This window comes from Boleophthalmus pectinirostris, unplaced genomic scaffold (assembly GCF_026225935.1).
Source record: "Boleophthalmus pectinirostris isolate CB_2022bp ecotype Guang Dong unplaced genomic scaffold, ASM2622593v1 HiC_scaffold_9, whole genome shotgun sequence".
Classification (NCBI taxonomy): Eukaryota; Metazoa; Chordata; class Actinopteri; order Gobiiformes; family Gobiidae; genus Boleophthalmus; species Boleophthalmus pectinirostris.
The window spans coordinates 11,670,584-11,682,630 of record NW_026571541.1 but is presented as its reverse complement, the minus strand read 5'-3'; the positions used below and the strand labels follow the sequence as shown (position 1 = coordinate 11,682,630).

At 37.0% G+C, this 12,047-nt stretch overlaps 1 protein-coding gene across 1 annotated transcript in view; it reads left to right on the top strand.

Moving 5' to 3' along the window:
* ankrd13b (ankyrin repeat domain 13B) overlaps nt 1-12,047 on the top strand; it is a 63,713-nt gene that overhangs the window by 24,309 nt on the left and 27,357 nt on the right. Inside the window, exons 2-4 of the mRNA XM_020923973.2 lie at nt 5,103-5,238; nt 8,125-8,249; nt 10,551-10,596. Of these exons, the coding sequence (XP_020779632.2) occupies nt 5,103-5,238; nt 8,125-8,249; nt 10,551-10,596 (307 nt within the window). The remainder of the gene's footprint in view (nt 1-5,102; nt 5,239-8,124; nt 8,250-10,550; nt 10,597-12,047) is intronic.

Below are 12,047 nucleotides of genomic sequence, written 5' to 3'. Positions count from 1 at the left end.
ATATATCGATATCGATATCACAACAATAGAACAAAGTTGAGCCTTTCTTGGATAGTCTTAGAATATTTTTAATCAGTGCATGAAGTATGACACTGTACTGTATTATAACTGCTTTTATTGTTGTAGTGAAGGACTGTGTGAAACTGATTTCCCCTTTTGGGAAGGATAAAGTTTTTCTGATTCTGATTCTGAAGAGCTTTACTTTACGATTGCTTTATGCTGAAAATTATATTCTGTATAAAAAAGGAGTGTCTTTTATTGTAACTAAGTAGCGCAATTAGTAGAGGTTGGCAGTGCGATTAAAGCTGCCACAGATGAATGCTGTTGTTGTGTCTTTGGGCAAGACACTTAACCCATCTCGCCCCCAGTGTCTGCATCCCGTGGTGTATGATTGTGTGCATGGATGGGTGAGTGGTCCCTTGATGTAAAGCGCCTGGAAGGTGGAAAAGTGCTGTATAAAAATGTGAAGATTTACCATTTTGTTCATAGTAAACTGCAATATTGATCTAAAACTGATTAACACTGGAAACAGGTTCATTGAGTTCAAAACTGCAGATCTGATTCTCTGCTGCTGGCCCCTCCTCTTCGTAGTGGCATTTCATTCTCGCAGCACATTTTCATTTACTTGTTTTTGTTGATGAAAAAAGGCTACGTGCCATTTTTGAACATGAGCCAGAGTCTGAATCGTTTGAAAAAGTACAGAGCTGTAGGAGGAGATAAGTGAAAACAGTCATTTTCTGAGTACTCAAGCATTGAATGCGTGACAATACTACTCAAATATTCATAGATCAAATAATTCATAGCAATCAAACTGAAATTGCAATTTGAGTGAACGTAATTAAGAAATAGCAACAGCTGCAAAATTTTAACTACTATAATTTCCTTCACAAAAACTGCAAAATATGTATACTGGTATCCCTGTACAAACAAGTTCTAAAATACGTGTGAATCATGTTGCGTTTGTTAGTTCATAGGCCATTTCCAGTGTTTTTGTAATTTTTTTCTGGATGTGTTTTTATGAGAACTTTGAACAGAATTCTGTGATTAAAGAAGACCTATTGTGCTTGGGTCTGCTACTTTATGAAGCTTTATAAATCGATGACCCCCGTGGATCATGATTTTATATTTTCCTCATTTTAAATCACAATATTCACCTCAAAGGTCTCAAAATCACACTGTAGAGCAAAGTAAGTTGAGAGCAGTGGGTGTGCGTCGGTCGCCGTAAAAACAGAGGTTGATCGGCAATATGGCGTCTTGAAAATAAGTGATTCCAGATTGCTCAAACATGCATGAATCACTCCAATTAATTTTGGGAGGGTAAACGAGAAGGGGAAACAACTGTAAAATGGTTTAAAGGTCTAGGAGTAAAAGGTGATTTTGCTTTTAAACATAAATCGCAAATCTAACCCCAATTGCAAAGTTTGTCAAATGTTTTCCCCAAAAAATTTCAGACCTAACACCTTTGCTTGGGTTTTGTGGAGCTGTAGTCACTTATTTTGATCTTTTTCTTTAGTTTTACCACTTTGTTCTGTCTAAATATCCCACCTGTGTGTAGTGCGAGGAGTTGGAGACATGCAGAGCAGCTCAGACTCTGCTCGCGCTAATAATTTATGATGGTCTTTACCTCTGGGTCCCACAATGATACTGCAATAAGGAGTGAGAGTGTAACCGGGCAGATTGGACTTGGACACCCACCAATGATAAAGTTGATAAATGGCCACACTGCAGACTAATGGCTGTAGCTGAGACTAGACTTTCCTATCTCCTACTTCCTCGCTCGTGTGTCCTGTCTCCTTCCTCTTCTTCTCTTATTCCTTTCATATGACCTGAATGGATAATAATATTGAACATTTACGCTGTAATATGTATCGAGCTATTTCAATATGATGCATTAAAGGCTTCACTGCATTTATAAATCAGTTGCAGAACAAAATTATGGCTATGAGACCCAAGTACAGGAATTAAAACAGTAGTTTAGTAGAATATAGATACAAAAATGTCAAACTTTTTTGATGCTCAATACTAATTTTAATACTACGGTGATAATGAAATGATCTCACTCAACACACAGTGATTCTCAATACAAATAAATAGCAGTTTCCTTATTCTCCCATGCTGTTTTATCATAGACTGTATAAAACAGAGTGTGACGTCACCCATAGTATTCAGCTTCAGTCAAATGAAGCTCATGATGCTAGCAGTTATAAGACAAATTTCGAGTTGCATTTTAGGAATAGGAAATGATTTACGGACAAAATATCGAAATAAAAATCCACAATCACGTAGAGCATTTTAAGCATAAACATTTTAAGACCAAAATGAAAATCCTCACAGCAGCAGTTACAGACAGAGCGGAAATGTTTTTTAGGGCAGGGCATGTTAGCGCATTAATTTTGCGTTAACTAAAGAATTCATTATTGCTGATAGTTATTTTTCTCCCGTTAACACGTTTTTTATTATTATTTTTTTTAATTGTAACGGTCTGTCACTCACTGGCTTTTATTTTGAAAAAGTCCATCGTGAGTGAGCCTAGAATTGCTTACTGCTGCAGTGCTCACAGTAAACAGAGAAAAGAAAAGAGGGATAAATAAACATAGAGAACGGTAAGGAACTTTTACATGGCCATTTTCATTTTAAAGTTCTTCCAGACGGCGCAGTCGACACAGCCAAAGTCATTTGTAACATTGCAACACTGAATTGTTTTATCACCGGAGTTTCACAAGACTGAAATCACCTAAATGCAACAAACTATCGTGATGCCGGCAAATCAGTCAGTGAAACAAGTGGAGCGAGGCTTCGGCCGACTATGTGAGATACAACGTGTATAGTATAAACATGGATTTTACTGACTAGTGCCCTACTACTGTATAAAGAAATGCTATTTACACAACAGATGTATTACACTTTTGTTTACATTTCCAATAAAAGTGCGCTATATGCTGCTTTTTATTAATTAATTGGTTTTATAACATGTGATTCATCATGATTAATCACAGGAACTCATGCAATTAATGCGATTAATATTTTTTATTTTTACTCAGCCCTAGTTTTTTTCAATACAATGTGAATTGGAGCCGGATTTGAAGGAGCTGGAAGCTTGCCCATCCTCACTTCCTATCTGGAACGCCGAGGCTATATGTTCATTTATATATACAGTCAGTGGGTCTTATAGTAATTTAGATTTAGAACATTCAAAAACAAAATGTGTCCTGATTTTTTTTTTTTCTCAGTAATACTACTTGTTCAAATGAGTATCTACGAGAAGTGCTAATATAAGTTTTAGCTGGGTGTAGATTTTTTTGACAAGCCTAGATCAGGGGCTTCTGTAGGATTCTGTTCAGAGTGCATATTATAAACAACTCCAGTCCAGACTGAAATATGAACTGATAAATTAATACAAGAATCCCATGAATTTCAGTACGTATCTGTTGGAGTCTAAACTACAGGTACACGCTTTTTAAGGTAAGGTATTTCTAAATAGGACATTTAGTTGTTTATAGTGAACATTCTATTACCTCAATCACTTCAGCCTAATAATAATAACTGCTTGTCAAATTTCGATTTTGATTCATTTACGATACATTGTGCAGCCCAGTTTCAGAATATTTTCAATTCATTCATTAATTCATACCACAAGAGCACCCTTCTTTCTTTAAGAACTCTTTTACTTCCTCTTTTTTCCTCGTGATTCACAGAGACGCAGCTCCTATTCATTGTCTCTGAGATAACAAAACCTGCCCATTTTTGACCATCTCACAGTGAACAGAAGGAGCCTTTATAGCAGCAGCCTGTTAGATCACACCAGTCCCTCCTTCTAGACATCTTTGCACAACTTTTATATTCACTTTTCTTCAGAATTGTAAATATGAGAAACACATTTCACTGTCACTGTGTACATGAAAATCTGACCTTTTTCATATTCAAATATTCTCAGTGGAGGCATTGATATGAGAAGTCAACAGCTCAAATGGGAGTATAGATAGACAGGTGACATTTTTATTGAATTTTTTCTGCATGTTCTACCTGTGTCTGTTGCCTCATTTGAAGTGAAAGGCCTGTTTAATCTGAAACAGGTTTATTGGGGTATTTTTTAAGAAGCAGCAATCAATAGTAATTTTTGTAATTTTTATATTTTGCAGTTGCCTCGAATTGCCTAAGTGTGCGTGTGTGTTTAGTCCTGGTTTAGTCTTGGTACTTGGTTTGGTCCTGTTCTGGTTTAATCCTAGTCTATTCCAGGTATAATTCTGCGTTTAGTCCCAATTTTGATTTAGTATGGTAACTCAACTTTTGTCGGTCTAGCTCACAAAAAACCTATTCTTTTATTAAAATGCATTATTTATGGATTAAGATTTCAGGTGTGCATTATGAAAACGTAAAATAGAACTGTAATCTGAGTTTTACAATATGCCAGTGCGGAAAGAAAGTCTGTGATTCTTACTTCCAAATTTACTGTGTGTCAGTCATACCTTCACATTATATTCAAACGAAGCAGTCCCAAACTAAATTGTTTTATTTGGAATAAAATGAGGAAGTCACCTTTTTTTCTAACACAAAAAGTAAATGGGTCTAGTTAGGCCTGTCACAAATTTTGATGTACGATATATGGCTACAGAGAAATACTGCAATAAACAACAACATTGAAACTATTTTATGCCACTGATACAATAATAATAAAGCAAGCTAGTCCTTGTATTTAAACCATTTTTTAAAAAGACAGTATCATTCAGTATTATTCATACAATAAATAACAGAATGAACCAATAATTAGTCATAGAAGTCACTTATTCAATAACCTTTTATAGCGCAAATCCTATTGTATTACAACAAAAACATCCCAAATCTGCCCACTTTTACAAAGAACATGTGCACACAATAAGCAGTAAGCTTTCATATACTGAACAATAAGTCGATGTAGAAATGATCATGACAGGCCTAGGCTTAGTCACTAATACAAATCATCAGGTTAAACAGCTGTGAATTTCATATCAAAATACAATGTTATCAACATAGGGTAAACTGGCTTTGGCCCCTCCCCTATCTGGCAATGACAATATCACATTTTACAAGCTGAAATCCTCATTTGTCCCTGTGTCCCTTCACAGACAGACCTGGAGGCGGTGGACCCTCGGGGCAGGACTCCTCTGCATCTGGCTGTGACTCTGGGGCATCTGGAGTGTGCCCACGTCCTGCTGCAGCACGGAGCAGATGTCTACAAAGAGAACCGCAATGGGTGGACAGGTAGGGCATCTGACTTTAACGCTGCAGGGATATGGGAGCAAACTGTACAGAGCAGTGTATTAAAAGGCCCAAATTACACTATTTTCTGATCTATGTTATAATGTGGTTTCCTTTTGAGTTCCTCTCTTAAACTGTAAACACTCTGTTCCACCGTGTGACGTCATGTGGTGGTACAGGAAGTTCTCCACTGTGTTTTTAAACTCCATACATCTTTACTAGAATCATTTGGATAATTTCAGCCCTGGAATTGCCATTCTACTGAACTAAAGATAAAAAGTAGCTTTGGGTATGTTTTTGAAGAGTTAACAACATTATAACATGGTTTTAAACACACAAAAAAAGTGCGTAATATATATAGGATCTTTAAGAATAGCACCAAAGTAATTAGTTATTCTGATGTTTTGGTAACAACATAATGAACAATATACAATACAATATACAATACATGTAGCATTTACAGACTAATTTTACTCTGACCTTAGCTATTGTTACTGTACAAGTAAAGTAAGTCCAAGTAAACAAAGGGAGCTTAGCAGTAAATGTGAAATCATGCGTATAATTACAATTAATATTTTGCATAGATTATCTCCTGTATTATCTTGTATTTGAGATTGAGTGCTCAAAAAATTTCCATTTCACCTACCCCGAATCTCCTGCCCACTTCTCTGCACTTACTATAGTTTCAGTTTTTATTTTTTATTTCATATGTTGAAGAATTAATTCTGCACAGTGCCAGTATCCATGGCTTTGCCAGTATCCATGGGCTGTCAAAAAGGCACCCTCAAATATGCATGTCGCTAAATTCTACTTTTAAATAATGGATATAATATTTTATTCTAAATTGTTAATCGCTATTGCAATAATCCTATTTTTTTTTTTTTTTATCATTCTGAATCCCATAGACAGATATATACAGTATCTTGCTCCTGTCTCTCAGTAAGGAGGTTGGAGGTTGGCAGGTCTTCAGGCTCTCTTCAGGTTTCCTTCTATCCACAGCGTGTACGTACAGTAAAAGCAGCAGAAGGTGAATGATTGAATATATGCATTATTTAACATCAGTATTCACGGTTAAACTGATGGCTCACTTTGGCTTTAACAAATTGTCTGATCCGAGCGTTTGCTGCTTTGCACCTGTAATTCAAACAGGCCTGTCCCGATCACAGCTCATTGAGATGAATGAGACTGCCTGTGCACTCAGTGTCTTTTGCCTTGTCCTACTTCAGTTTCAGCGCCTGCCCTGCCCGCCCTAAATCACTGCTCTCATACATTTTGAATGAGGCCTGAGTGACTGATCTGTACAGAGACCTACTCAATAAAGCACAAACGTGTGCGATTTGGGGAAACAAAGTAGGACAAACTATAGGAAATGGAGCTTAATATGATCTGACTTGAGATCTGACTTGTGATTTGAAGCTGGTACATGAAACATAAGTCGTGGACAACATTGCTCTTCCAGTGTATTTCTGGCCAAGAACATCGCTCAAGATGTTTAAGTGATTGAAAGATGGGTCAATGAAAGTGGATTTTAAAGAGGTCATATTATCTAAAACCAACTTTTTAACTTTGTTATAAGGATGTCCTCTCATCATAAGCTTACTTAGAGTTGGATTACAAGTGATTCATGCATGTTTGAGTAACTCTCTTTTCACTAGCTAGGACCACACAAACAAGGACATAGTGCGAAGAAGTTATTGATAATGTACGAAGCGGGGCAGAGATAGCTGGTTTGAGACTCTAGGTGGGGGCTCTGTCTCAATCTTCAATTGACCCAGCCAGAACAGGACCCCCCCTTGTAGGGGTATTATGACTGAAAGACAAAATAGGGGATGGGAGGGTGGGGTTGAGTTAGCTGAGACAAACTGGGATGATGCGAAAGGCTGCTACATAAAGGCTTCTGGGAAATTAGAGGCGTGGTCAAGGTGAGTTGTGGTTCGCTGGTGAGAGGAGAGAGCGACTGAGGCGTGGTCCTACTCCTGAATCTCAGTTAATCATATTACATTTGTTGTGCATTTGAGGTAACCAGGCTAGCGCCACCTAATGTCTCCACTCAATTTCATTTCTCTCCAGCGACTAGGTCAGGAATCGGAATACACTAAATGGTTTGCAAAACCCCTGGAAGTGCGAGTTCAAGCACCAGCCAATCAGCGACGAGCCATACATTCTGTGTTGGCAACGATTCCTGAGATCGAGGATTTAAAGCTGGAACACAGAGAATGTTTGGTGAAAGACGTTATTGTTCTTCTTCCTACAGAATTTGGGAAAAGCTTAATATACCAGTTAGCTCCGTTAGCTGCGCATTACATACGTCACAACCAAATAGCAGTGATTGGTTAAATGAAAAAAGTACCCGCCAAGCAAACGAAAGCTAATGCTGCGAGGTCAGATGGCTGATGAATCAGGCTACATTTCAAGAAAAATAAAAATAAAAAATAATTTAAAAAATCATCTTCACCTACCCCCTATCTCTGCCCACTTCTCTGCACATGAATCCACAGCTTACTACTTTGAAATAGCATAGGAGATCTTGAACAGGAAGTGAATGGATCTGTTTTTATTATTAAGTTGTTTTGAACTAATATTGCAGTCTCAAATTAACAAACGAAATGTAAAATCATGATGTATGTTCATAATGTAATACTAAAACCCCCCAAAAGCACAGTAAGTCTCCTTTAACCTCACCATTGCAAAACCAAATTCCTTAAGTTCATTTTTGGTTTTCATAGCCCAAAACGCAAACATTTTTCAAGGCTATGCAAACCCAACCAAATACGATGCCTTCAAACTCTACAAACATTTTACAAAACCTTGGAAACCCAACAAGACAAGTCTCCAAACTCTGTATTTTCATTATATTCTTATGTTTGATCCCGTCTCGTCTCTGTCCAGTGTTGCAGGAGGCGGTGAGCACGCGGGACCCTGATTTGGTGCGTCTGGTGCTGCGTTACCGTGACTACCAGAGGACTGCCAAGAGACTGGCTGGCATCCCCATCCTGCTGGAGAGACTCAGACAGGTGGGGCTTCACACAAACAAACATACATACACATATACATACACACATTTGAACTATATAATGGAAAAATAGATGTTTCAAGAATTGGTTTCTATGTCATTCAAGTGTAATGTTTCATTGAGATAAGGCACAGGGTTTATAATTTGGCAAGATTATGGATTTTGTCACAACTTCAAATTATGATGTTTATTAGTTGTTTTTCTGCTGGATATCCCTTATCACCTTCACTTTCTTTAAACATTTTTAAGTGCACCTGAGTTCTATTCCTGTAAACTGTAAATGAGTAATGACTAATAAAAAAAAAATAAAAAAAATGTGTGTCAGCTTTTGTCTGACAGAAGGAGACCAGAGAGCACAGGTGAGCCTGAACAAAAGCCAGGTGAGGGGAGAGGGGAGGGGAGTGGGTGAGGAGAGGTGGGAGTGGGGGCAGGGTTCACATCTGCCATCTACTGGAAAAAAAAAATACATTAACAAATGGTAGTTTTAAAATAATAAAATACAGTATAAGGCTATCATTGTGGTATGCCAATAGGCCTGGTACAATAGTTACTATATCGACGTATCGTTCATTATTTGAATGCACAATATATGTGTACTAATTCGAAATTTGTGGTTATAGTTTGGGTATATGATAAGATTTAAAAGTCTTTTAAAAGTCATAGAAGGCTGAATTAATAACTCAGCTCATTCCCATACTCATGATTTTTTAACCATACTGGACATTTGTGGCACAATGGCAAAGTGGGTAGCACTTTCACCTTATAGCAAGAAGGTCCTGGATTTGATTATGGTGCGGTGCTGGCATTTCTTTGTGGAGTTTGCATGTTCTCCCTGTGTGTAGGTTTAAAACATGTACAGTGGGGTTCCCTGTGTGTCTGGGACTCCACTGAAAAAGAGATTCTGGTCTATACTGGTTAAATAAAGATCAAATAAAATAACACATTTAGAAGAGTTTTTGTGGTTTAAATCTGCTCTTTAATTTTTGTGTGAGTGACATTGTTTATCGTCTCTATTTCCTTCAGCAATATATTGCACTTCAAATTTGTTATGGTGACAGGCTTAATTGCCAGTGCCGTATACATTACCATAGCCTTTTGGAAGTAGTATTATGTAAAAACCAAAGCACCTGCCGCTTAATATCTGTGTTTACAATGTGTAACTCTGTTGTTAAAGTCCCCTCTCTGGGAGCTGTGAGTCATGTAGTTTCCAGAGCAGTGCTGATGCAGGGAGCTCACCGTAAACATGGAGACAGATACAGATGATGTATATGTGCACTGGACCACAGGGACCAACTGACAATCTGCTATTTTTGGCCCGGACAATTTATCAAAATGGAATCAAAGTTTGACTTGGCGCAGTTATCAATTCACAAAGGCTGCATTTATTTAGATTTTAGAATATCCTTAGTAACGAACTGTCTTTTGTCTTTTTCTTGATCTTTTTGTAACTATAGTTTAGATCTATAAACAAAAATGTAAATTGAACCGAAATGAAATGAATTCTTGGATTCGTTTAGTTCATATTTGTGTCTTATCTCAAATGTTAATGCTCTTGGAGTTGTTTACAATGTGCACACGGAACAGAAACTTACTTTTTAAGCACATATCGGAAATCTAAAATTGCAATATTTGTCCGAAAAATTGCAGTTAATTAATAACACTCAACTCAAATCAAGAGTTGCCATGTTACATTATTTTCATTGCTTCAAAACACATTTCAGGGTAATAAATGGTACCTTATTTAAAAGTGCACTACATAACTTATCTGGGGGAGAGCACGCCAAAACCTACCTCCATGGAGACAATCTGATAAGCCACCAGGCCAAGTTACAGGTCTGTTCTGTGGAGAGGCAGCCCTGCTTAGGAATTAATAGCTAAATAGCAATAAAAAGGTTTTTAATCGAATAAATACAAGATGGATTGTTGTAATACAGCGGAAAATTCTAGTCAAACAACAACAGACAACAAAACCAAGCATGTGGCAGACTTTAAATGAGCCATATGCATAAACTGCAAAGCAAACTGAACAACAGCTAATGCCTCCTCACGGTTTAGAAGTGCCAAAGATTCCACGTTGTTTATCATATGCTGCTCCCACACTGCATCTTCCTTTATAAACTGTCTCATCTATTACAGCCCACACAGACCTTCTTATGTGCCAGTCCCTCGCCACACAAACAATGCATTAATTCACTGGCATTTTGCGTCCTTCAAACAATTTATCTTGCTGTATCTCTATAAACTATTTCCTTCATCAACGTCAATATTCTTACCCATTCATCTCCCTCTGTCTCTGACGCAGGCCCAGGACTTCTATGTGGAGATGAAATGGGAGTTCACCAGCTGGGGTAAGTCCGCATAGCATTAATTTTGTAGTATATAATTTTTTTATTTCATTTCATTTATTAGTATTTATTTAGAGCAGATTAATGAAGTAAATATACATGTAATCGGTACACTTAACTTAACTTTTTCTTATTTACGCTTGAAAAAGAGTGGGAAGAAAAAATGTATGAAATGCCATCCATGTCAAGTTAATTGTTTTGTTTAACGGGCTCATATTTTGATATTGTCTAATCTATGTTATAATTTTGTTTCCTCATCACAAACCTGGAGCTGTGTTTTGTTTCATTCACACATGTTTAACACACAAACCCTGCACATTTGCTGAGTTCATCATCAAACAGGAAGCACTTTGTTCCACCTTGTGCTGTCATAGAGGAAGTGCTCCACTGTGTTTTGAAACTCAATACCATGGATCTATTAAAATGCTCAATACACCTTCAATAGAATCATTTGGATGATCTAAGACCTGGAATTGCCAATCTAATAATAATAGTAATAATAAAAGGTTGCTCAAACATTTGTTAATGAAACAAAAAATACAACTGCAAGTATGTTTTAACAAATGAACAAAAAAAATATTTTCACAATTTATTCATTTACAGCATACTTGGTAGAATTTGATTAGATTTGATTACAGTCTACTGATGGTCTCTTGACAGATTATGATCCTAATTGAAGTACATTGTTAAATCATTAATTTAAAATCTAGTCATTTTAAAGTATTATTAAGTTAATTCAGTTATAACTGCTTCCACCACTGATTAGAAGGACCTCAAGGAAGGACTTCAATCAGGTAGAACAGGATTGTTCCAGAGCTCTGCACCTGCAGTCAAGAGGGACAATTACATGAAGAACATGTTAAAACAATCACAGAGAAAAGACATTATCAGTGCAAGAAAGCAATCTGTTCATTAAAGGTCTTATATTACCCTAAAACTAAATCGATTGTTGTGAGCTTTAAGCCATATTAGAATGTAACAGCCTCATCAAAAACATATCTGGAGTTGTCAGATGAAGAAAAAGAGGTAGAGCGCTTCACTGGGTCATAAAAGAGTAAAAAATAGCAGTTCAGGTGCCCTACGAGGGTTAAAACAGTAGTCTAAACAGAAATTACCCTTACTGCAACATGTAAAAGTGGTAAGGTACAAACCCGAGGCACTCCAACTGAATATATTAAAAGTCCTTTATTTATTATGGTCGTCACTTTGCACTGACGAAGACCATCTTGCTGGTCGAAACGCGTTGGCGTCCCTTCATGAAATAAAGGACTCTTAATATATTCATATCTGATGTTGTGTTTTGTTTCATTCCTATATGAAACAAAACACAAATATCCTTTATTATTAGTGTGTCTACATCTCCAAAGCAAAAAACGCTCTGTACCACCTTGTGATGTCATGAAATGGTAGTTTCAAGGTAGCAGCTACCTTTTACATGTAGGTCAATAGAGATT